The 27,850-nt window shown below is 35.5% G+C and overlaps 1 protein-coding gene across 1 annotated transcript in view; it reads right to left on the minus strand.

Annotated features, from left to right (window-relative positions):
* Window positions 1-11,441: 11,441 nt before the first annotated feature.
* The window catches only part of AASS (aminoadipate-semialdehyde synthase), a 75,942-nt gene continuing 59,533 nt past the window's right edge, over window positions 11,442-27,850 (minus strand). Inside the window, exons 20-24 of the mRNA XM_001370216.5 lie at window positions 24,399-24,494; window positions 20,571-20,686; window positions 18,521-18,609; window positions 15,206-15,382; window positions 11,442-13,865 (exon numbers count right to left, since the gene is read on the minus strand). Coding sequence (XP_001370253.4) covers window positions 13,747-13,865; window positions 15,206-15,382; window positions 18,521-18,609; window positions 20,571-20,686; window positions 24,399-24,494 — 597 coding nt within the window. The 3' untranslated portion in view covers window positions 11,442-13,746. The remainder of the gene's footprint in view (window positions 13,866-15,205; window positions 15,383-18,520; window positions 18,610-20,570; window positions 20,687-24,398; window positions 24,495-27,850) is intronic.

Consider the following 27,850-nt stretch of genomic DNA (forward strand, 5'->3'; position numbering starts at 1 on the left):
AGATATTCCAAGGGAGTATGATCATCCCAGACCTTCAAATAAATCACTGGTACATTTATACACCAGAGAACTACTGCGAAGGATCACTTCACCAGAGTAAAGCTAACCCACTTTCTTAGTGCTTACATAGTACATATGTATCATATATGGATGGCATGTAAATGTGTAATATTAAAATAAGTATAATATAATAGTTAGCCAATAGGTTAATATGGTCATATTAATACCCTACATAATTATATAACATATATGGTACAGGAAGACATTTTTCAGAATTTTCACTTTGGGGATTTACCATCTCCTTCACCCAAATAGCTAGCATTCCTAATGACTCAGAACCATTTCTCTAAGAAATAGTTCTTATAAAAGAGAGGGATGTCTCTTAATAAGTTCATTAATGCAAACTCTTATTAAAATTTTATTTCATCTAACAGAGTACATAGCCTTAAGAGAAAAAAGAAAACCACCCTAGATGAAACCTGTCAAAATAGATAACACATTTTCCTGTTATTAAAAACCTCAAGTACTACTATCCAGTGACTGGCTAATTTGTGAAATGTTCTGTACAAAAGGTCTCCTCTTCATTAGTACAATAGTAGAATTCTCCAATGGTTGCATTAAATATTAAGGCATAAAAATGAGGCATGATCAGTGAAGTTTGACCACTATCCATTCTTTCCTCAACCCTTTGCTTTCTGGCTTAACTCACAACTATTTTACTATAATTGTTTTTCAAGGGTCATTAATAAAATAATTGTAAACCCAATGACCTTTATTTGGTCCAATATCATCCTTGACCTCACTGTGGTGTCTGACACTGTTTCCACATGGATACTTTTAAAAATTGTTTTCTAATATATCTCTCTCCTCTTGCTTCTGAAATCCCCCTAATCATTCCTTTCACCAAAAGCTCTTCTTTAACCAAGAAGAGGCTTAGACAAAAGTCTGTCCTTGCTTTCCTCTTTTCCTTCTACAACTTCTTTACCTTTCCATTTGCAATCTCACTTTATCCCATGATTTCATCTGTCATTTCTGTATATGACTACCAAATGTGTATCATTAGTCTTGATCTGTGCTACCCACCCACTTTTCTATGGGAAATCTCTACCTGAATTTCCTCTAGTACCTCAAACCCAACATATCTATCTAACAGAGCTTTCCCCACAAACCTACTTTCAGTCTTTCTTCACTCATTTTCATTTGTATCACTGTTCTTCCAGGCTTTCCATACTCAAAACCATGGAGTTATCTCTGGCTTTCCTTTTTTCCTTGATCAATGAACTAATCAAGAGTTACTTAATAGCTATTATGTGCCAGGCATTGTGCTAAGTGACAGATACAAAGACAAGAGTATATATATTACATTTAATAGGGCAGACAACATGCATATAAATAAACATATATAATAAATATATATAAATGTATATAAATTAATAAGGTTTCTAACTCATTGATCTCATACATACTTATATTGGAGGGAGTGTATAGAAGGTATGGCACCCTAAATAGTTGTACTCTCCCACTGTCCCTTTTTCTGGACTTGTTACCCTAACCTACGCTTAGATTGGCAGGTCTGAGGAGGATTGTGGACAGTGGGAATATCCTAGTGTCAGGGAAATATACGGAGAATTATAACTCTGAGTATCTACCAATATGTTCCACACTTACATAAATTAGTCCCAACACCATTAACTCTTAAACATGAAAGATTTAGTAAATGAGAAAGCAAAACCAAAAATCATCCTAACATGGGACATTAACTAAACTGAAGGCAACATCAGAAATAATTAAAAGATTGAAATATTAGGAATAATCTAAAGGTAAATCCTTCCCTCCCCACCTCACAGAAACCTGGTTCTCACTCTCCCACAAATCTATATAGTAGCCATGGAAGAGAAAGGACACATGCAGAAACTTAGTAGTGAGGCATATAAGGAGAGAAACTCATATGCTTAGTGCTATTCAGAACTCTGGACCACAAGCTGGATATCAGTGAAGTCTTTAGAAAACTGTAGGTACTATGTGGGGCAGTTAGGTGGTACAGTGGATAGAACACCAGGCTTAGAATAAGGAAAAATTTATCTTCATGAGTTCAAATCTAGACACAGAGACTTACTGTGTGATCATAGGCAAGTCATTTAATCATGTGTGGCTCATTTTCCCCATCTGTAAAATAAACTGGAGAAAGTATTGGCAAACCAGAAAACCCCAAAGAAAGTCAGAGTTGGACATGACAGAAAATGACTGAACAACAAATGTACCATATGGTACAAATACAAAGAAAAAAACATTAAAATTATCTGTACTCTGTATTCTGGGAACATATCTAACAGAAGCAATATTTATTAATATAATTCCAAAACCCAGGCTTTTCTATCTTAGGGAGAAATTTACAAACTGGCATAGTCCACTTCCCTATCCCTATTCCTCTGAATTATTTCTCCATCCCAAAGCACTTAGAAGTGACATTGATAAGAAATCAGAAGCAGGAAAGATTGTATTTTATTAAAATAAAAATTTAAGTTAAGGTTCCAATAGTCACTACTTGAACCATGAGATTTCTTCCTTGACCTTCAAGAATTAAAAAAGCTTTCTTCTGATGATGAATATCATTTTAATCTTTGAATGAATTGAGTAGATCATGTCAGTCATTTCAGGTAGGTGGGGAGACAATGGTATTATCTAGACAAGAGCTAAGTTTAGTTTCCTCCCCAGTCCATTTTCTGGTGAATTAGCTTTTGTCCTACCTACTTCCAGAAGGGAATGTGTCAGGCTGGAGAAATATATATTTCTTAATAATTTTAGAAAAACTAAAAATGTTACCTCCCCATCTTCTTCTGAACCTCTGCTTTCCTTCTGGATATAGGTGTTTCCTGTATCTAGGCTATTGGAGTAGTTATGCTCTTCTAGCTTACATCAGATTTAAAGCTGAGCTTTGGACAGCTTCCTTTCTTTTCTCTCTGTTAGACAATGAGGAAGTGTGACTTTTTTTCTTTTTTTCTTTAGAATATTTTTCCATGGTTTCATGATTCATGATTCCATCTTCCCTCTCCTCTCCTGGAGCTGACAAGCAATTCCACTGGATTATACATGTATCATTCTTTAAAACTTATTTCTTGTTATTCATATCTGCAATAGAGTGATCTTTTAACATCAAAATCCCAATCATATCCCCCTAGAACCACATGATCGATCATATGCTTTTCTTCTGCATTTCTGCTCCCACAGTTCTTTCTCTGGATGCGGATAATGTTCTTTCTCATAAATTCCTCTGGATTGTCCTGGGTCATTGCATTGCTGCTAGTAGAAAAGTCTATTACATAAGATTGTGCGACAATGTTTCAGTCTCTGTATGTAATGTTCTCCTGGTTCTATTCCTTTCACTCTGTATCAATTCTTGGTGTGACTTTCTTTTAGAGTAAAACAGTTTCCATTAATCCTGGTATCTTCAAAGCTATTCAGCTTTCTATAGGCTTGGGAATGAGGTGGGGTGTATTTTCTACTCTCAAGACATAGAAGATAGTAAAGGGCAAGAAAGGAAGTATTTTAGAGTCTATTAGGAAGCAAGACAACCTGTAGGCTCTTTACATACAGGATGCTATTTTTGCCACTTAGCTGCCAACATTAAAGTTTCTCCTAAACATATTCGCTCTTTCCATCAACTATAGAGATTAAACTCTTCACTTTTGTCAACTACATTCATTTTCTGCCAAGTCTTCCATTCTATCGGCTTCCCATAACCCTTTCTAAGCTTCTCTTTTTCTAGCTTTTGTGTTTCTTCTGTAAGTAGTCTTCTCAGTGAGCTACATTTATCATATTTTTTCCTAATGCCCCAAACAAAGACTAGTCCCTTGGGCTGCGAAACTTCATATCCATATCTGTCAGATATATATGACAAAAGTAGTTCTCATACTATTTTCCCATGCTTCCCAAGCTGTTATTTGATGAACAGTTTTCCAACAATCGACTACAAAATCCTGAAAACAGTCATATCATTTCTGGGAAACAATGCCCTATAGCCATTTCTAATGCTCAGTCTTGCCTTTGAGATGCTTTTGCTCACACAATTCCTCTGAATACTTTTATCCAAGGGTATGTTTTCTCCCAGGTTCTCAGAAGTAGAGATAGTTTTCCTCAAGTAGTTTTTCTCCTCTCTTCTCATAGAATGTCCATTTTCTGCTCCTTTAAAGAAATAAAAGTCTAAATAAGAAAAGGATAAACCCTTGCAGTTGTCTCGCAGTTTCGAATTTATAATCCATGAGGGCAGGGGCTGTTTTTCTTTCTTCTATCTAACACCAGCATTTAGCACAATTTCTGCCATCTATGTGCACTTAGATAAACACCTACCTGTTTATTGACTGAATTTGAGGGCAGAAGTGAGGCAGGGAGAGGATACACCAGCAGCAGGAAGGAATTAAGAAAAAGCTCATTTAGAAAATCCAGTTTCAGCTGATTCTTAAAAGAACCTTAAAAGATTCCAAAGTGTTGGAAGGAGTCTATTCTAGCGATGAGCAGTGGCCAGTGCAACGAAAAGAAGATAATGAAGAACAGTACTTAGAAGGTTAGTTCTGATGACTCTACCAAATTGTGATATTTCTTCCATCAGTCTTCTCATGTCTTTCCTCACTATCACCACCCAAGTATATAGAGGTCCTTATTGTCACTTTCCTTTGTTTTATTCTTTTCATCTTTTAAGAAATTTCATTGATGTAGTAATTTCATTCACTGAGGAGAAAGTATCCTCTACTTAATGTATGTCTGTACCTGCTCTGTGATTGAGAGCCTTAGAGAGTTGTATTAGAGAATTTGTGTGAGATCATACAGCTGTTATGAATAAAAGAGATGTTTTGAATCCAAGTTTTAACTCTGAGGCCTTATCTATCCAATATTTTTCAAGTATGTCTGACCATTCATGACCGAATTTAGAGTTTTCTTAGCAAAGATACTGGAGTAAATTGTCATTTTCTTCCCTAGCTCATTTTACTGTTAAAGAAACTGAGGCAAATAGGGTTATGTGACTTGCTCAGGGTCACACAGCTAATAAATATCTGAGGATGGATTTGAACTCATAAAGAGGAGTCTTCCTGACTTTGGACCCAGTACTGTATCCACTGCACTACCTCACTGCCCATCACCTAGCTGACTATTGTCTATTTTTTAAAAAACCTTACCTTCCATCTTGGAATCAATACTGTGTGTTGGTCAATACTGTGTATTGGTTCCAAGGCAGAAGAGTGGTAAGGGCTAGGCAATGGGGTTAAATGACTTGCCCAGAGTCACACAGCTGGCAAGTGTCTGAGGCCAGATTTGAACCTAGGACCTCCCATCTCCAGGCCTGGCTCTCAAACCACTGAGATACCCAGCTGCCCCCATGACCACTGTCTATTCACTATTGCTATGCTATCTCTTTCTCCCAAAAAATCTTCACACCTACATTATCCCATCATCATTATACCTTTGTCAGACTTATCTCCTGCATGTATCTGTCTAGGCATATCACTCAAAACCTTTAGATATATCCTTGTTCTCAACCAAGTCAAATTCAAAGACCTTTCTTTGTCATTCAAGGTCTCGGCCATGTGTAGCATTCACCTTTTCAGCTGTGTCTCACACTATATCTCCACCAAATACCTTATGCTTCTATTCAACTGGACCACTCATTGCCCTCAATATGTACTCTCTACTTCTCTGCTTGTCCCTAAAGGCTGTTCCCATCTCGCTCTACCTAGAGAATTTCTACTCAAACATTAAAACCCAATTCAGATGCAACTTCCTCCAGGATATCGTCTTCTCCTATTTATGTCTTGAACCCCCTGTAGGATTTTGCTTGAACCTCTACGATGCCCTTATCATGTCTTATTTTCTACTATGGTTATTTACTTATGGATATTTGGCACATAGTGTCCTGCATACACTAGGTTGTTAATAAATGTACATTGAAGTAAATTTCATTTTTTTTTGTAAAAAGAAAAAAAAAGAGGAGATTCAACATATGGAAAAGTATGAAGATTAGATGGTCATGCACATCAGCATAGGGATGCTCTCCTTAATTCTCTAGTGCACTCTTGAAAAAAACCTATTTCAAACTTCTGTTCTCTACCTACATTATCTTTAGTAGACTGTTTCAGTTCCTACTTTGCTGAAAAGATAAAGGCATGGAAATATCCTGAGCAGATATCTTAAGCTCCTAGTTTACTAAAAAAAGATGTGTCCCATAATGATTCCTTTACATATTATGTATCATCTATATAATCACTTCTTTAATCATCCTAGAATCAAAAGAAATTTCATCCCTCCCAAGCTAAACTCTCTGCCTTTGCACATGACAATTCCCAGCCCATCTCTTCTGGTAACTTGTTCATTCAATTATGTCTTTCCTTCTAGCATCTTCTTTTATCCCCTTTCTCCATTAGCTACTTGTTCAACACATAAAAACATGCTGCAAATATGTTCTTTTAAAAAACTCAATATTTTGTGCTGATTAATTTAGCTGCTTCCCTCTACCCTTTTCTTGTTAAATTTCCTGAACAAGAAGTCTAACAATTATATCCAGTTCCTTACACATCGTTCTTCTGTTAAACTTTATTTAACAGAAATCTATTTTTTCTTCTCCCCATCTCATATCCCATTAAAGAAATAAAACCAAAATAAGAAAAAATTCCCTGCAATAAATATGCACAGTCAAGTAAAATAATTCTCTCATTGGCCAGGGTAAAAAAATTGTCTTGTTTTTTATCCCGAATTCATCATCACTTTCAGTTCTGAGGCAGGGAGCATGTTTCATTAACACTCCTCTGAAATTATAGATAATCATTGTGTTAACCATAATTCTTACAGCTTCCAAAGTTGTTTGTCTTTCGAGTGTTATAGTTATTACGAAATATCTTCTATTAGTTCTGCTCATTTCAATCTTTGTTAGTTTATAAAAGTCTACAAAACTGTTAGGTTTTTTTAAATAACTCTGATATTATTATATATATTATTATTCTGGTTATGCTTACATCACATTGCATCAGTTCATACAATTCTTTACATGTATCTTTAATATCATTTGTGTCTTCATTCCTTTCTCTACAATAGTATTCCATAATATTAATATGCCATAATTTGTCTAAACATTCCTCAATTACTTGGCACCTAAAGTTTATTTTTTTTTTGCCACTACAAAAAAAGAGATGCTACAAATATTTTTGTACATATAAAATCCCTTTCAGGTATAGACTAAGTGGTGGTATCACTGGTTCGGACATGCACTCAAGTAATTTTTTGTATATAATTCCAAATTGCTGAATCAATGTGTCTATTTTTGACAGGCCATTCAAGGTTTGTAATTTGCCATTTTTGTCATCTTTATCAATTGAAGAAGGTGAAGTAGAACCTCAGAATCACTTTATTTGAAGTTCTCAAATTGTTTTTCTAAATAGTGATTTAGAGCATTTTTATATGCCTATAAATGGCCTTGATTTCATCTCTTTTTTTTTTAAACCCTTACCTTACATCTTAGAATCAATACTGTGCATTTGTTCTAAGGCAGAAGACTGGTAAGGGCTAGGCAGGGGAAGTTATGTGACTTGCCCAGGGTCACACAGGTAAGATGTAGCTGAGGCTAGATTTCAACCTAGGACCTCCAATCTCTAGACCTGGCTCTCAATCCACTGAGCCACCAGTTACCCCCTTGATTTCCTCTCTTGATAGTTGGTTGCTCATGTCTTAGACCATCAATCAAGAAATGGTTCTTAAAAAAAAAAGAAGAAATTCCACCAGTTCCTCACATATCTTGGAAAGTATTGGAAAAAATTATTGGAAATATTTTTAACAATTAATTTTCCATTTTTAATCTAAGCTTTATTTGTTTAAGCAACAACTGTATTTTTATGTCATCAAGATCATCTGTTTTCTCTTCTGTGAATGTCTCAGTTCCTTGGTTGGTCATGAATCATCCCTCCTCCCATTTTCCTTCAATAGTTTAAAAGATGTGACTGTATCTAAATCATCTATCCATTTGAAGCTCATCTCTGGATCTACTGTGACATTAGTAAAAAATCTAATTTCTTCTATTATTGGAAAATATTCAAAAATTCCCTAAAATACATAATTCTGAGTTTAAATTTTAGATTTTTTAAAATTACCATTTTAATGAAAGATCCATTTACTTTTATATTTTCTAGTGTTTTTGGTTAGCAATATGTATTGTAATTCATCAAAAATATTTTCTATATTTATTGGTCATGATATTTCTGTTACTCTTGTTATAATTAAGGCTAAATTTACAGTTCTATTGATATTTAACTAAGCCCATATTTCTGGAATGTCTAACATTTTCAAAATATAACATCATTTGTAGCCTCTTTGCTAATATATTAGTCTCTAGCTGATTGTTAATATTATTTAGCATAACTTTATTTGATTATTATAGGCACCTAATGTGTGTAATTTTTCTGGTTCTCTGCATTTGTTTGTGAGACATGATCAATTTTTGTAAAGGTAGCATGCATAGCTGAAAAATATGTACACTTCTCTTCTGTCCTCATTCAACAGTAATTAGAGATTTTTCACATCTAGTTTTTCTAGAATTCTATTCAACCATAGAAGAAAGACTATGAGGAGCAGTCATAACTTAAACTTCACTTTCATCTAAACTTGTCAGAAGGTAGAACACATATATGCCAATAAAGTGGTTTTCCTAAAACTCAGGTCTGATCAAGTCACCTCTTACCTAAATAAACTCCAGTGACTTCCTATTGTCATCAGGAGTGGTTTGGCAATGCAAATGACTTGGTATGACATGGTGATTTGTTGGGCATGGAATTCAGGATATTAGGTCCTAACCTGCCTCCAATAAACTCTTTTAGCACTTCGCTATACCACTGGCATTTTGATTTCTGAAGTAAATGTATTTGTCTCTGAATTTGCCGCAAGAATCAGTGAAGATATGAGCAAAATTAGCTATAGGAAACAAAGAACAACTACTACTCATTTACCTTCCTTTTTGTCTTCACCACTTATATATCTTAAAACTTTTGGTTTTAAGTGAAAAGAAAATAAGCAAGGAAGAATGAGGAAAGGGTCAAGGTTTCAAATTTGAGTACCTGAAAGAAAGGTGATGCTAACTGAAAGAAACAATGTAGGTTAGGAAGATAGCTTAGAGTGAAATGATCAATTTTAGTTATATTGAGTTTAATGTGAAAGTAGTGTTGCTGTTTTAAAAGACATTTGACAAGCAGACTGGAATTGGGACAGGAATTAGTATTGGAGATACACATAACATCAATTAATGACAGTCAGATCAAAGAAGTGACAACTAAGATGAAATTTTAAAAGCAAAAGACCTAGGAAAGAACTTTGGGAGACAACAGGAGCAAGTGGGTAGGACGAAGGAAGAGAAGCTATTAAAAGAGAGTGATTCAGGTTATAGGAGAAAAACTAGGTTAGGGTAAACATGGAAGGCACAGAAGAAGAAAATGCCAATATGGGGTGGGGAAGTGTCAAATGCTATAGGGGTCTAAAGGGATAAAAACTGTGGAGTTTGGTGGGGAAAAACGCAAAGATTAGTCAATGACATGGTCACATTCCAAAAAAACAGCTTCAGTAGAACAGAAGAGACAAATCAAGATCATGAGGAGTCATAGAATATGTGGGTAGTGAGGAAAGGAGGTTGGAGACTTAACAATTTAAAATAATATGTTTACAGTATATTTTAAGATTCACAAAGACCCAAAGAGATTTCCTCAGAAACAATCTCTGAGATAGGTAGTTCAGATTTGAAAACAATAACACAAAAACCTGTCCCCAAACTGAATGGAAGTCATCAAGATATGCCATTATTTAACATCAAGAAATTACTCTTCTCTACTATTGTGCTAAAAAGGAATAATGAACTGGAGGAATTCCATGTGAAATGGAAAGACCTCCAGGAATTGATGATGAGCAAAAGAAGCAGAACCAGGAGAACATTATACACAGAGATGGATACACTGTGGCACAATCATTTGTAATGAACTTCTCTACTAGCAGTAATGCAATGATCCAGGACAATTCTGAGGGACTTGTGAGAAAAAAACTCTATCCACATTCAGAGGAAAAACTATGGGAGTAGAAACACAGAAGAAAAACAACTGCTTGATCACATGGGTCGAGGGGAATATGATTGGGGGTATAGACTCTAAATGATCACCTTAGTGCAAATATCAATAATATGGAAATAGGTCTTGATCAATGACACATGTAAACCCCAGTGGAATTGAGTGTTGGCTACAGGAGGGGAGTGGAAGGAGAGGAGGGAAAGAATATGAATCATGTAATAATGGAAATTTTTTCTTAATTAATCAATTAAATAAAATTTTTTTAAATGTAATTTGGAAAAAATACAAAGAAAAAAGAAATTACCCTTCAATTCACCTATCTCCTTAAAGATCCAAATGAAAACCCCACTGCCAAATTACTCACAAATAACCTCTGAAATAAATAGATGTATAAAATGACCCTCAGTCCTGTGGTCCTTTTTCCTTCAGCAGTGATGGTGGCAGAGAGTGGACAGAGGGTTCTTTAGTCCAACAAATTATATGATTTTTAAAGAAACTATAAAAGTTAACTTAGTTGTGCTCTTCTGAAGAGATAGTATAAATAATAAAAATACAAGTACTTGGCAGAAGAGATATATATAGTGAAATTGTGGGCTGCATGTCAGCATTTCTTTTCCCTTGGTAATTTGCTCTCCAGAAGCTGTCAGCAGTGTTCTGTCATGAAATCAGGAAATGTGCCTTCAATCAGTCAAGTATTTAGTGTCTGTTATGTGTCAGACACTGTACTAGACTAGGCACTGGGTTTCTGGCAATATATTTATCATAACAAAATGTCAATCTATCAAAAGAGTTTGGAAGGTCCCAATACTTTATTTCAAAGGGAATGCTGAATCTTATTAAACACTGCATTGGATAACAAAGGGCAACATCACTTTCCTCTAGGAATTTTAGAACTATACATGCTTTCATTACAGTGTTTTGATAGGTAAAGAAATCAAATTAGTTCTAGAACAGAATTCTCCATCTACCTCCTTATTAAACTTTTACTTCAAAAGAGTGGCTCTTTTTACAACTTAGAAATTGAATCCCCCCCCCCATTCTACTCCAATATCCCCTGGTTAATATTTTACCATTCTTCCATATAATTGGGGTTGGAGAAATAGTATTCTAGGAATCCTAGGAAATTCTCCCAAACTACAGGGCTTCTGGATTGGCATCTAGTGATAGCATTCCACTAAAAATTCTGTATTCCAGCTCTCATTTAGAAGAGCTACATTAATGAATAATTTTTCATTTTTCCACTTTACTTATGTATTTTATTAATCACAATCCAAACCAAATACTTTTTATCAAAACTCTTGCAGAAATTCTTTTACTCAATCAATTCAATATTTTGGAGTAATAAAGAGAACTCATATCTTTTTTAAATTTCAAAGACATTTATTTTCAATTCAAAGTACAACCTCATATCTTTACATACTCCTTTTATGCGAATTGTCTCTTGAAACAAAAGTCCCAACAACAAATGGAACTCTTTTTCTTTAAAAAAAAAAAAGGAGCATTCTAGATCTTGGAAAATCCAAGTGATCCACTAAAAAGTTTTAAAATCAGTACTTTTATTAATTTTTGAGAGGGCAGATATCTCATGATATTCATACCTATAGTTCAGAAGAGAAAGAAAACATCTTTACCAAGGGAAAGGGGATATCAATAAGCTGCTGTCCTTTAACTCAGGAATAAAGGAACTTAATTTTTCTTTTGAAAGCAAGCTTCATTGAGGGATATGGCTTTAAAAATTCCAAATCATGACAGGCATCACTTCCCTTAAAAATAATGATATATCTAACCTAAAATATGTATAGAGAAAATTGATTAAAATGCAACTATACTAAATACTAAAGTGAGTATATAAATTCTGAAAACTAAACTAGTAATCTAAAAGGTTAACTTTACTTTTTTTAATCTAGGCCAAATTGGTCTATTAAACAAACCATTCTTTCTCCATTCATTTACCATTTAATTTCTTTCTCCATATTTATCTCTAATTTTCCATCCAAGCAACCTTAGGTGTTTATCTTTTTGATGAGAAATGAACTTCCACAAATCCTAAGAAACATTCCATCACAGGATAAAAAGTGAAGAGGTTACACTTCTCAACCAATTAACAAGCAATTCCATACACCATCAATGTAAGCCTGATCCAGAGCTTAGAACTGAGCAAAGGCCTCTTCTTAAAATTAATGCACAGCATTAAGAGAAAGAAAAATGTGTTTTAATAGAAATTAAAATAATGTATCTCATCATAGCAAGCATTGAGAATGAAAGGGATATGAGAAATCACAAAATGAGAACTTCAATTTCTTGGCTGGCTGGAATTGTCCATCTTAGAGAGCTTTCTTTAATGTATCTTTATTCTATTGTGGATAATCGGTGGATTCTAAATATTAATAGTTGCATTACAAATCATACTAAACAGAGAATTGGGCATAATGAAACATCCCAGGGGCAGATACAATAGAGGAAAAGGAAGAGTTGAGATGAGAAACCATGAGACATGAATTTTAGCATGAGCTCTTCCTCTAAACTGTTGTGTGAATTTGAGAACTCTCCTGACTTCCTCTGAATATGTCTCCTCAGTTACACCACAATAAGAGATGTTTATAGCGAGAATATAAATCTTTTAGTGGAATATATAAAAGTTTTATAGATAGGTAATCTAAAGCCAATTCAGTTGACTTGAAAAATATAATATGATTTTTAGATTGTCTCCATTTTGCTTAGTCTAACAACCCAGGAATGTATACACCCCCACTACACTGGCATGTGCTAGCAAGTGACAAATCAGAAACAATTTATTGTCCCCTGGGCTGTCCTAAGCCAAGCTTGAGCCACTATTGGCACATGTGAGACACAGGAAGTCATGTAGAGAACTGTTTTTGAAGTTCTTGTCACTTCCTGTGAGGAGGCCTGGGCACCAATTGACCCTGGAACTGGAGCCTGGAGGAGTTCCCTCAGACAGCTTCCTTGAGAAAGTCATGTGGTGAGTGATAAGACTGACTGACCTTTCCCTTGGCTCTCTGGGGAGGCCCCTTGGGCAAGACCTTGAACTCCTGCCTGGCTCAGCCTGAGCTGGAGCAGTTTAAATTAACTCTTTTTCCTCTCTCTCTCTCTCTTAATTTCTTCCTCCTGTTGTAAATAAATCACCATAAAATTCCATTCGGCCTTGAGTGCTTCATTGGGATTTAAGAAATTAAATCCCTAGTGACCAATTACATTTATATTATTCAGTCTCAACCCAAAATTTACCCTTTACAATAAAATTATGGTTGCAAACAGGAAAAATGTTCTGGCTAGAACCCCCCAAGTGGAAAAATATATGCTCATATACCTGGAGAAATTAATTCCTAAAAGATTCAGCAAAAATGTACAATAAATTAATGAAGATCTATTTTATCTTCACTTTTATATATACAGAAGAAGGAATCCATGGTTAAAAAAACATTATAGTCTCTAACAATTAGTGAAATTTCATGTATCAAAGAATTAGCATGAAAAATAGAATTGTATTTTCACAAAAATTATTCCTTTCACTCAATCAAAAATATGTTATTGTATATGATAGCATAAAAAAGTACATTGGGAAGTATGCTTATAGCACAAAGGTTTTGGATTCTTTGGCAAGTTTTTTTTTTCCTGGTAGATTTAATTATATGGTTATTCCCAATTACTGCTTGATGGTGCTTTGAACTGTGTATATAATGCCTTCTGCTTTAATACGCTCCAGTATTGGTCCATAGATCTCCTTTGTAAAGGGCCCAATTAGGCCTTTTGCTTTAATTTCACCTGAAAGAAAAAAAATGTATGATTAGTATTTGGGGAACTAGGACAAAAATCCTTATATATAAAAGCACCTTTCTGTTAAAACTCAAAGTTGATGAATTATTGGAGACCTAGTAATTAAGAAGTTGTTTCAATATTTTCTAGGAAATTCTACAGTGGGAAAATAAATACTGGGACTTTCAGGGTGATTAATTTCAAACAATAGGAGCTTTTAGCAAGACCTATCCATGTTACTAGGCAGTACAGTGGAGAGAAAAAAAGTCAGCAACTGACAGGATCACTCACTCCCTGATCAATCTGAATTATTCCTCAAAACAATCTATACAGAAAAAGGAATAAAGGAGTCAAGGAAACAAGCATTTATTAAGCACCTACTATGTGATAGGCACTGTCACTTTCCAAATGATTTTAAGTGACTCAATATATTATTAAGTGATCATCTATTTGAATAGCTATGGGGTGGGGATGGGGGGAAGAATCAATTTTATTTTATTTTCACTAAGTTTAACAAAACATTTTTGATGACTTTATTCGTGATTACTTCTTTGCCATATTCCATCAGTGGTCACCTACACAATTGGTGCATCCTTGTCATATCCTTATTGGTGTATTATTTTGTAATTCTCTCTAGAGTTTGTTTCCTTTTGAGGACCTTATTGGGAGACAAGGAACATATTTTCAGTTTCTTAGGTATCCTAGGGAGTCTGCATAGTATGTGGTAAAGAGGGATGAACACAAGATATAGAATCAGAAGACAAGAGTTCTCTTCTGATATTGTCCATTGGCAAATAATTCCACCTTTTAAGATTGTTTCCTTAGCAATAAAGACAAATAAACAATGCACTACCTAAGTGTACAGATAGGTTATGGAAAAAGCTTTGTAAATCTTAAAGGATTATATAAGTGAGGTAATGTAATTAGATATTAAATTCATGATTGTTTAACAAGTTGAATGATCTTGTACAGGGGAATGAAAAGGTATTTGAAATATTTGAAGGTTTAAATGCATTTTATTGATATCTTTTGTTTTTACATCATCTGCCATACCCTCTTCTCTCCTTTTTTAAAATTAAACAAAGGAAAATAGGCTTCATAACAATATATAAAGGGGACTTTCTAATCACTAATCTCCAGAGCTGATAAAGCAAGTAACTACTAAAAAAGGCATCTAATATTGTATAATTCTTGGTTCCTCTGAAGTTCCTCAGTGATTTGAATGTATAACTTTGGTGTTCTACTTGGTAAATAATGGGCAGGTGCACAGTAAATGAGTAGCAAAATACAGTTGCTGCCCCCCACCAAAGGTAGGTCACATCTGATTCCAGCATACAAATACAACTTACCATCCAGTATCATTTTGGCAGCCATGGCTGCTGGCAGACCAACCGTCTTAGCCATGGCTGAAAATCCATTGACCTCACCATATACCACAAGATCAATATTTTTGTGTTCTAGATGACCAGAAGGATGCCGTATTCCAAAACTGTCTCTCATTACAATCATATCTTTTTCTCCAGGACCTTAAAAACAAAAGGAAATGGCATTCAAATCTTCCATACTTTTCCTTTCAGAATTTTGACATTTTTCTAAGTGACTTGTTGACCAGTTTGACTTTTGTTCCCTTTGCTTACTGAAACTTTGTGTCTCAACAAACATTAATATTGTTCTTTTAGCACAATAAGAAAGTGAAAACTGAGCAGAAACCTAATCTTCCATCAATATGACTTTATCCAGAGGAGACAATCAGTTCAATGTCATCACAGCATGACCACAGATTCAGTAGGCTTTTATTACAGTCTTTTGGATGTCTCCCCAAGACTTATCTTCAATTAATGATTGACCCAAACCATAAAATTACATGTATTTACTTCATATTTATGTATCTGTGTACATGTTGTATTTTCCTCTCCCCAACAGAAATTAAACTCAAGGACGTAGAATGTTTCATTTTTAATTTTTTATCCTTAGCACCTAGCATAGTGCTGACATTTAACAGGAATTTAATAAATACTTCTTATTGCTGAATGTATGGAAATTCCAGATTCATTTAAACCCTTTTAAGAAAGACTTACTAAGGGGCAGTTAGGGGGCTCAGTGGCTTGAGTGCCATGCCTAGCAATGGAAGGTACTGGGTTCAATTCTGAGTTCTTCCCAGCTGTATGGCCCTGGGCATGTCACTTAACCCCCACTGCCTAGCTCTTACCACTCTTCTGCCTTGGAACCAATACACAGTATTGATTCTAAGAAGAAATGTAACAGTTAAAAAAAAAAGAAAAAAAGTTCTTACCTAAGGCAAGAATCTCCCCTATGATATCTCCAAGTACAGGTCCAGCCTTGTATACATCCCATCACAGGGAGCTCCCTGCCTCATAAAGGTCATTCTATTTTTGTTGTTGTTCATTAGTTTTAGTTGTTCCCAACTCTTTGTGATCCTATTTGGGGTTTTCTTGTCAAAAATACTGGAGTGGTTTACCATTTCCTTCTCCAGTTCATTTTACAAATAAAGAAACTAAGGCAAAAAAAGGAACTTTTGTCCAGGATTACATAGCTAAAAAGTATCTGAGGCCAGATTTGAACTCAGGTACTCTATCCACTGTGCCCATTTTCAGGAAGCTAGATTTAGGAAATTCTTCCTTATACTGCAAAGAAATGCCTCCTTATCACTTGGACCTGTTGGTCTTGAACCTGTCCTTTGGAGTTAAATGGAATAAATCAAATCCCTCTTTCCCAACACAAATTTCCCTATGTTTAAAAGCAGTTATTCCACTGAACTCTCTTTTCTGAACTAAACAAAACCAATTTATTCAATTTATATGAAATGACTCTGAAGACCTTTTTAATTCCAAATGCTCTCTTCTGGATATGATCCAGCTCATCGATGTCTCCTCTTAAAATGAAGTGCTCAGAACTGAACAAAGTAGTCTAGATATTGTCTGTCCAGTGCTGAGTACAACAGGATTATCAATTGCATTGTTCTAGGCATGCATTTGATATCACAAATTGCAACTCCATATTTCTACTTTCTTTTCCTTTGTAAAAATAACTCGAGTCTCTTTCCCCTTTATTTATTCCCTCATTCCTCCTGCTTTGGTCCAACCTTAAAATCCGATCTCTAATCTTTGTAACTTTCATAGTCTCACCCATTAAGCCCACCTTTAATGGGCCCACTAACCATTGTCCTATATCTCTTCTGTTCTTTATGGCTAAACTCTTTGAAAAGGTTTTCCACAAGACTTACCTAATTTTCTCTCCTCTTATTCACTTCTAAACCACTTACAATCCAACTTCCTACCTCATCCTTTCCCTGAAATATTCTCCAAAATTACCAGTTATTGCTTAATTGCCAAATGCAATGACCTTTTCTCAGTCATTCTTCTTGACCTCTCTATAACCTCTCTTGGTTTTCTGATTCTCCTCCTATTTATCAAATTGCTCTTTCTAAGTTTTCTTTGCTGGGTCTTCATCCAGATAACACCCTCTAATCATAAGTGTCCCACAGGTTCTGTCCTGGGTCCTCTTCTCTTCTCCCTCTATATTTCTTCACTTAGTCCCATGGATTTAATCACATATCTAGGCTGATGATTCTCAAATCCACCTATCCTGACCCAATCTCTTTGCTGACGTCCAGTATCCATCTCTATCTCTCTTTCAGACATCTTGAACTGGAGTCCAGTGAACAACTTAAACTCAAATGTCGAAAACAGAACTCATTATCTTTTCCCCAGATCCTCCTCCTCACTTCTTTATTACTGCCAAAGGCAACACTGTCCTCCAGTCCTGCAAGCTCACAACCTAGCTGCCATCCTCAATTCCTCTCTTTCACCCCATCCCCATATCTAATCTGTTACCAAGAACTGTTGAGTTCACGTTTGCAATATCTCTCAAATACATTTCCTTTTCTCCTCTGATAGTGCCACTATCTTGAACAGATCCTCATCACTCATTCTTGGACTATTGAAATAATCTGTTTATTTGTGAGTATGACTCCCTCAAAGGTCTCCCAACACCAATCCACCACCCCCCCATTTAGCTACTAAAGTGATTTTCATAAAGTGCAGATCCAATCATATCACCATCCCTCCTCAATAGATCTTAGTGGCTCCCTACCACCTCCAGTATAAAATTCAAAATTCTCTGTTTGGCATTTGAGGCCCTTCTTCACCTCCCCCCACTTCTCCCACTTTCTAGTCTTCTTATACCTTACTCCCCACAACGTAGACTTCAACATAGTGACACTGCCCTTTGTGTTGCTCCACAAACAATAGACTTCATCCTTCATCTCTAGGTATTTTCTCTGGCTGTCCCCCATGCCTGGCATGCTCTCCTTCCATATATCTGCTTCCTGACTTCCCTGACCTCTTTTGGGTCCCAAGTAAAACCCTGTCTTCTACAAGAAGCCTTTACTAATACTTCTTAATTATAGTGCCTTCCTTCTGTTAATTATTTCCTATTTATCCTGTAAATTGTTTGTGCACATTTATTTCCTTGTCTCCCTCATTAGATGTTGAGCTCCTTGAGGGTGAAATGATCTTTTTTGCCTCTTTTAGTATTTCCAGTGCTTAGCACAGTGCCTGACAGATAGTAGGTACTTAATAAATGTTTATTTACTGACACAGGTCCTACATTTATAAATGTGTAGGAAACATGATATTGCATACCATAGGAAAGTTTCATCACCAAATGTTTAGAGAAGGCATCCACTAGAGACCCCGCTCTGGGGACTTGTTCATCTCCAAATAAACCAAACCTGTGCAAAAAGAAAGAAAGCTACTTCAGTTCAGTTCCAAAATCAGATCTCCTAGTAAGATACCTCTAATAACAACAACAGATACTTTTAAAAGTTCTTTTCGAGACAGTATAGTTTCATGGGTAGAGCCAGCCTTGAAACCAGCAGTACCTGGGCTTAAATTTCTTCTATGACACACAGAGGGCAGTTTGCTGAGCCTGGAATCATGAAAACCTGAGTTCAAATCCAACCTCAGACACTTCCTACCTATGAAACCTTGAGCAAGTCACTTAACCATTCATGCAGATTGTCTCATCTGTAAAATGAGCTGGAGAAGAAAATGCCTAATGCCTCTATAATCTTTGCCAAGAAAATCCCAAAAGGGGTCAGAAAGAGTCAGATATGACCAAACTGAAAAACGAATGGCACATCATGGCTGGGCCATTCTGAGCAACTCACTTATTCTCTTAGTGGTCCAGGGACTCTCTAAGCCTATGATTTTTAGTATGGTTGCCAATATTCATTTGGTAAGGGGAATTCCCTCACCAATGAAATCCTATAAACAGAATGCCTTGAGATTTGCAAAGTGATTTACATAAATTGTTGCCTTTGGTTTTCACAACACTGTGTGAGGCGATGTTAATTGCTTCATTTTACCAATGAGGAAGTTGAAGCTTAAAAAGTCAAGTGAAATGCTTTGCCAAGGTGACAAGCTAGTAAATGTCAAAATCAGGACACAAGCCCATTGGTTCCCAAGTGTGGCACTCTGTCCACAATGTCATTGTTCAGTCATTTCAGTCGTGTCTGATTCTTCATGTCATACCACCTCTCAATTCCACCCAATTGGAGAATGTTGGACCAGACGAGCTGATTTTTACATTGAGTGGTCAAAGTCCCAGGGTGATGATACTTTTATTTTATTTTTTTTAAACCCTTACCTTCCATCTTGGAATCAATACTGAGTATTGGTTCCAAGGCAGAAGAGTGGTAAGGGATAGGCAATGGAGGGGTAAGTGATTGCCCAGCATCACACAGCTGAGAAGAGTCTGAGGCCAGGTTTGAACCCAGGACCTCCTGTCTCTAGGCCTGACTCTCAATCCACTGACCCAGCTGCCCCTGCGATGATACTTTTAAATAAGCTTTGCCACAATGAAGAAATCAGTTTTGTTTGGTTTAGTTGGGTTTGTTTTTTTAGAAACAGAATCAGATCACTCAGTAATCCTCCCGCCCCTTGAATTCAATTAAGGCATGCTAACTGCATGGATTTGTAAAATTATAGGACTTAGGGTTGAAAGGACACTTGGACATAGTTGAATCCAACATCGACCTAATGATATCTTAAGAATTTAGACGGTCTGTGTTAAATATAGTTGCTTGGCATAAAGTGTTGTGCCTGGAGTCAGAAAGACTCATCTGGCTGAATTCAAATCTAGCCTCAGACACTAGCTGTATGACTCTGGACAAATCACTTCATCCTGTTTGCCTCAGTTTCCTCATCTATAAAATGAGCTAGAAAAATGAATGGCAAACCACTCCAGTATTTTTGACAAGAAAACCCCAAATGAGGTTATGAAGAGTCAGACACAACTGAAATGACTGAATAACAACAAATATAGCTGCTAAGTTGTTGTCCCAGATTTTTAACTAGGATATATGCCAGTAAATACTAAAGGGAGTCAATAGGGAGAAGCTGGAATGGTGCCTTGCATATAATTTGTCATCAACAAATATTTAGGGAAATAAATTGAACTGAAAGTGAATTCAGCTGTCATTTTTCAGAAACTACATAGGAAAGGGATTCTAATATCCCAAATGGCATCCTAACATGTGAATTTCTCTTCTTTTGCTTTTCACTCCACATTTCCTATGACATGCTAACATTGGAATAGTAAATCTCAAGACAAAACAAAAGTCTTAAATTCTATGCTTTCTTTATTTAATGGGTCAGACTAAAGAATCAAGAATCACAGAAAGCTACCTACCATTCTATGGCCTGCAGCTGCATGTCATCCCCATCCAGTTTCTTGTAGACAGCTTCCTTAAGTACATCAGGAGTGGAGGAAGGTGAAATCCCAACCAACTCACAGAGCAGTTCTTTCTGATTATGAAAATAAATATGTAAATCCTAAATTAAAGTTTAAGTATAGAAAAAGTGCAAATGACTATTTCAAGAACTTCCTTTCAGTTACACTTCAAAAAAGTCTCATTAAGTATGAAAAATAAATAATTCTTTTAAACTGTATAAACTATAAAAAGAATTAATCTTTTTTATGTTTATAAAAATAACTCATGAAGGAAAAACATCATGAAGTACACCATCAAGATATATTCCAACAACAAAGTAATGAACTGAAACATAAACCATACCTTACAGAGGAATTTAATGTATAATTTAATAATAGTACATATTTATATAGCATTTTACCATTAATAAAGTATTGCACATAATAAATATCTTCTTATTTGTCACAATACTCTTCTGAAGTAGGTAGGGTGGTTATTGTTATCTCCCTTTTCCAGATGACAAAACTGAGGTCCCAAAAGTTTAAGTGGTTTACTCAAAGTTACATTGCTAAAAAGTAACACTGTCAGAACTGGACCCCAGATCTTTGGGCTCCAAAGCAATGGTTCCTTCAACTACATCATACATCCTCTCTCAGATATTTTCTAAACTCCACAAAATCCCTTCTAGACCACCTCCAGTTTGAGCATGCACAGTAAGAAGCTGCTGCTATAGTAGCCAGTAGCAAAGTCCAAGCTCGTTGAAAGGGCCAAGGTTTGTTGAAAAAAAAAAAATAGTAGTACATGAGCAAAACAAATTTTCTGATCAAGAAGAGAGAATTAAAAGGGGGAAAAAAATAAAAGCAAAGGGGTGCTTTAGATTGCCTCTTGGAGAGCTAGGGGATGGCTGAATAAATTGTGACATATGAATATAATGAAAGATTATTATGCCATAAGAAATTGTGATATAAGTCAAATTTGTAAGAATACAAGAAATCCTGCAATTGGTCAATAGTCAAAGGATTTAAACAGGCTGTTCTCAGAGGAATAAATTAAAACTATCCTTAGTCATATGAAAAAATGTTCCAGATCACTACTGATTAGAGAAATGAAAATTAAATTAACTCTGAGACTACTATCTTACACCCATTAGATTGGCTAATATCACCAAAAATGAAAATGATAAATGTTGGAAGGGAGGTGAAAAAGTTGGGACTCTAATACAATTGAACTCTAGTATAATCATCCTGGATATTCTGGAACAATCTGGAACCATGCTCAAAGGATCATAAAACTATGCATACCCTTTGACCCAGCAATGCTACTGGGCCTGAACCCGCAAAGACATCAGGGATAGGGGAAAAGGTTCTTCTTGCACAAAAATATTTTAGCATCTCTCTTTGTAGGGGTAGAGAACTTTAATGGGAATGGACAAACAAGTCATGATGATATAGAGTTGTAATGGAAATACATTGAGTCATAAGAAATGATGAACAGGATGAGTTCAGAAAAACCTGGAAAGACTTATATGAATTGATGCAAAGTCAAATGAGCAAAACCAGAAGAACATTATGTATAGTAACAGAAATATTGTATAATGTTCAAACTATTATCAGCAAAACAAGGTCCCAAGATAACCCCAAACAACTCATGACAAAAAAATTGCTATCCAAAGCCAAAGAAATAACTATTGGAATCTGAGTACAAATCAAAACATGCCATCTTTCACCTTATTTACTTTATGAGTTTTTTTTTGTATGCATGATATGTGCTTTCTGGGGAATATGGTAATACATATTGCATGAAAACACCTGGGTAACCTCTAACAGACCAGATCCTGCTTTGGGGAGGGGGTGGGGAGAGGCAGAGAGAGAATCTGAACAGCAAAATGTAGAAAACAATTGAAAAAATTGTTTCTATGTGTAATTTTTAAAAAGAAAAGAAGTAAAAAAAGAAATATATTATTTCAGAGGATTTTTTATAGGAATGATCCAAACTAAAGTGAGCAGAACCAGAAGTATAATTTACAAAAGGACAACAATATTGTAAAATAAAAATAACTTTGAAAGACTTAATCACTCCATGGCTAACATGGAAAAAAGTTTTACACAACTTCACATGTATAATGGATATATATATATATATATATATATCCATAAAAATGGATATATATATATATATCACATGTATAATGGATATAGATATATATATATATTCCTTGCCTTCCCAGTAGGTTGGGAAGGGGCTAAGGGGAGGAAGAGAATTTGGAATTGAAAATATTTTAAACTGAATGTTAAAAAGACAACTCTGAATTATGCAATGACCAACCACATCTCTAAAGGATCGATGATGAAGCATATTACTTTTCCTCTTTAGACATAAAGTTGATCAATTCAGAGTTATAGAAAGAGATGAGGTTTTTATTTTGATGTGGCCACTGCATGAATTCATTTTGCTTAATATACATGTTTGCTACAAGGTATGTTTTTTTCTTTTTTCTTTATCTTGGTTTTTAGATGAGGGAAAGAGGGAATTGGAGAAGGGAAGATTAGCCGAAGTCAGTGGCTTGTTTTGAAATTAATCAGCTGTGTGGCCTTGAGTGAATCCCTTGCATTCTCTAAAACTCTGCTTCCTTTCCTAAAAAATGATGGACTAGATAAAATCTTAATTTTCCCATTTTTCGTATTCTATAGTTAAATCCTTTCCTGTCTGATGTTTAAATTTTTAAAAATAAAATATAATGAGAGGGAAGATTTATTTTTTTTTAAATGAATGCTAAAGGAAAATTAAATGGCTCAGTAAAGAGAGCACCAGTTCTGGAGAGAGGAGACCATGGTTCATATTTGGCATCAGACATTATTCCTAGCCATGTCACTTTAGGCAAAACACTTAACCCCACTTTCGTAGCCTTTATCATTCTTCTGCCTTGGAATCAATACTTAGTCCCAATTCTAAGACAGAAGATAGGAGTGGTTTTTTTTTTTTAAGAACATTATAAGAAATCAAAGGCATTATTTTTTACAAAGAAAGAAAGGCAAAGAAGACTTGAAAGGACTGCAAACAGGACAAAAACTGAATCTCATAGGATCTGGCTATTACTTGTGACCAAGGTCAGACTGGGTTATAAAAGTTTCTCTCTGGGAGTTTAAAAGGATTCTATAATATTGTATTAGAAAGAGAAATATTGACTCAAAGATATGCTCCTGCCCATTTTTCAGGAAGTGTGTTCCAACAAGTGCTTTCTTATGCAGCATCTATGGACCCAATAATTTGATGGGAAAATGGGAAAGGGAGAAGGGAGGAATAATGCTTCCTTAAGACAGCCTCACTCCAATCCCAAGAAGACATGTGTTGTTTCCTATAGATCAAGATCTAGACAGGAAACTGAGCTACAATGTGCTTGGCTCCAGGATCAACTATGTAAAGGACTTATCTCTGGCAGTATATCAATGAAACCACTGGAAAAGGCATTTGCCTTCCAGCTGTATGAGATTCCATGCATCTCTCTTCCAGAAAGACAGAAGAACTGAGGGGTGGTTACCATAGGAACCATGGTAGGGGCAACCTGACACATTAGAATTTACAAACTAGGACTAACAAGCACCTTTCCATAATGTCAAAGGAGAAGAAAGGTTGATCTCAGCACTGAGCATTCAAGGTTAGTTTTGCATTTTTTTCTAATTTTTTTTTTTTTAAACTGTCCTTCTCGAAACACTTCACTGTCAACACAATGGAAAGACAAAAATAATTTTAACATAAAAAACATGACCAGCCAGTTGCTGGCTCCATACAACCTCTCAGATACTTACCCAGGTGATAGGTGAGGCCTCAGGACTAAGGGCAGGATATGCATCTCTATTGATGAGACCCAGTTTCACGAATCCATTCAGAGCTTTCGCATATCCCTGAAACAAAAGAGAAGTAATACAGGATATGTTTCTCCTTTCAAAGAAAAGGAAAGCATTATTTGGAGAAATTGCCATCATTCCCACTAAACTTGGTAAACATCAAAAAATTAACACTGAAAGAATCAAGTCCCTAAACTCCTTGTACATGCATAAGTCCCATTTCAAGAATGTCTTCTCTCCCTATCCCTGTCTCTCAGAATTTTTATTTTCATCCATCAAGAAGAAGCATCTCTTACATACAAGACATGGCCATGGGCACTGGATACAAAGACAAACAAAAGTGTAGCCCTTCAAGGAGCTTATTTTCCACTTGGCACAGGGATTGGGAGTAAGGTAGAGATACAACATTTACACAAGTAAGTGCAATATAGTTGGAGGAGGGATTTAGAACAAACATATAGCAAAACCAGGAAAGGCTGCCCAGCTGGTATGACTGGGGCACCCAATTCATCTAAACACTCCACTGGTAAGTCCAGTGATCTTGTGAAGGAAAGGACCAATATCACTGAGGATGGCCTCCTCTCTCTTGCTTTCCATCTTTTGTCCTAGGAGTTTTGTGATGAGATCCAACAACTCTATTCCTTCTGATAAAATGGAAGCTTATTAGGTCTTAAGATCTGCCCTCCCTCTCTGCCTTGGTGCCTCCATGCATTGATGACCATTGCCATCTCATCAACAGGTTCACCCTTAGGACTTCCACTCCTTTACATCTGCCCTGCAATTAAACTTTCTTTCATGTGTTATCTCCAGCAATTAGAATGGAAACTCCTTGAGATTAGGGATTGTCTCAGTTCTTCTGTTTTTATTTAAAGACTATAGCAAATGTTTAATAAATTCTTTTATTTTTCCTTTAATAGGTCAGGGTATCCAAACCAAAGCTCAAAAAGCTAGTAATTTTGAGTGGTGATAAGAAAGGAGCAAATTCTAGGCATGTAGAATAGCCTGTAGAGAGACAGGAAATATAATGCCAAGTTTGAGAACCAGCAAGGTGGCAGGTTTTGTAAGCATAGAAAATGAATGAGGGGGGCAGCTAGGTGGCATGGAGGATTGAGCACTTGTCTTAATCAGGAAGATCTGAGTTCAGATCTACCTCAGACACTTACTAGACCCTAGGCAAATCACCCAACCTCTGTTTACTTCAGATTTCTCAACATTAATATAACAGCACCTGTATCACACAGTTGTTGTTATTATCTCAAATGAGACATTTGTAAAAAAAAAAAAAACTTAGCACAGGGCATAACATAGTAAGAAATAGCTAAATGCTTATTCCCTTCTCCTATCTCCTTAAGATAAATCTGGAGATGCAGAATGGAATGAGACTGTGAAGTATTCCAAACTCATTTAAAAAGTGCCCCCTAATTAGTCACCAGTGTACATTGTTTTCCTTCCTGAAATTATCTTGTATTTGTATTTGTTAGGAGTTCTTAGCAAAGGATCTATGAACTTTAAAAATTGATAATTGTACTTCAATGTAGCTGGTTCCTTTATAACCCTATATATTTTATTTCATACTTTTAACAGCATCATTCTTGGAAGGGCACTTTTAAAAATACTATTCTTGGAAGGGATCTCTAGGCTGATGGTCAAAAAGGTTCATAAAAAAAGGCTTAAGAACCCCAAGGTATTCATCTTCTCTCTCCTCTCATTACTCCAATAAAATGTGGCATTTTCTGAGACCATGTATACTTAGTTTTTATCTTTGCAAACATTGTTCTTCATACTATTTGTGAATAGTAAGTGCTTAATAGAATGTATCCTAAATTGCACTTATGTGAAAAAAGTCCCCTTTGTTACCATTCAGCTGGTATTTATGAAGCTAGATCCTAAGCCAAGCACACAAAAAAAAAGTCCATAGTCTTGTATTACAGATGAGCTGATTCTTGTAAGAGGCCTCAAGAAGGCTGTCCTCAGTTTTTGTCTCTGAGACTCTGGGATTGGGGGGGCGGCGCGTAGCAGGAGTCAGGATGGACTATTTGCACAGAAGTGAAAGTGTCCAATCTGTGTGATATGCTCAAAGATAGATAGTAGGTGAGATAGTAGGTGTAAGAGACTTGTGACATAGTAGTAATGTATTTGAGAAATGAAATAAAAGACATACATGGGATAAAAGACAGAATGTGAAGTACATAACCCACTTCCTGACAGAGAGATGATGTATACAAATCACAGAAGGAAAAGTGCAATTTTCGAGGTCACCACAGGGATGTGCTTTTTGGGGCTATGTATATTTTTCACAAGGGATTTTTTTTCTCAATGAGGGAAATAGAAGGGAAAGCAAACAAATGATTAACTAAAAAAATAAAACTTAAAAACTTAAATAAATTATATCAGCTAGTAGGTAGGTGAGTCAGAAAATCAGAAGTAATTGATAGATAGCCCAAGTTTTACACTCTTATACATTAAATATTCAAATGAAATGCAATGAAATTCAATAAGAATTTATTTATCTCTTAAAATGTATGAAACATTGTGCTTATAGTTGTGAATACAGAATTAAAAATCAGTCTACTTTCAAGGAATTTAGATTTTTCCTTTTCTTTTTAAGTTAAATTTCTTTATGTATACTGTAAAAAATTAAATCTCACCCATGTCCCCTATTCTCACCCCCTTCCTGAACTGTAGAAGGCATCAAATGACAAAAAAAAATGTGCATATAAATTATGTCTTTCATGTTTCTATTTATTAGTTCTTTCTCTGATGGTGTACTTGTACAAGTTATTCTTAAAATATTAATCATCGTGTATATAACACTCTCTTGGTTTTATTTTTTTAACTTGTCATTATTTCATATAGATCCTTCCAAGCTTTTTTTTTAATTAGCCTGCTTATCATTTCTTACAACACAGTAGTATTCCATCACAATTGTATCCCACAACTTGTTCAGCCATTCCCCAACTGATGGAAATCCCCTCAATTTCCAGTCCTTTGTCACCACAAAGAGAGCTGCTAAAAATATTTTGGAATATATAAGGTTATTTTGCTTTTTCCCTGATCTCCTTGAGAAATAAAACCAACAGTGGTACTGCTGGACCTAAGGATATACACAGTTTCATAACTGGGCAAAATTCCAAACTACCCTCCAAAATTATTGGATCAGTTCAAAGTTCCACCAACAATAGTGTCCCCATTTTCCCCATTCCCTGCAACATTCGTCATTTTGCCATTACCATTTTAGCCAAACTTATAGGCATAAAATGATATCTTATAATTGTTTTTATTTGAATTTCTCTAATCAGTAGTGATTTAGAGTATTTTTTTTTCATGTGCTTATGTATGGCTTTGATTCCTTCATCTAAAAACCGTTCATATCTTTTGGTCATTCATCAGAGGATGGCTATTATGAATTTAAC

Source organism: Monodelphis domestica, chromosome 5, assembly GCF_027887165.1.
Source record: "Monodelphis domestica isolate mMonDom1 chromosome 5, mMonDom1.pri, whole genome shotgun sequence".
Taxonomy (NCBI): domain Eukaryota; kingdom Metazoa; phylum Chordata; class Mammalia; order Didelphimorphia; family Didelphidae; genus Monodelphis; species Monodelphis domestica.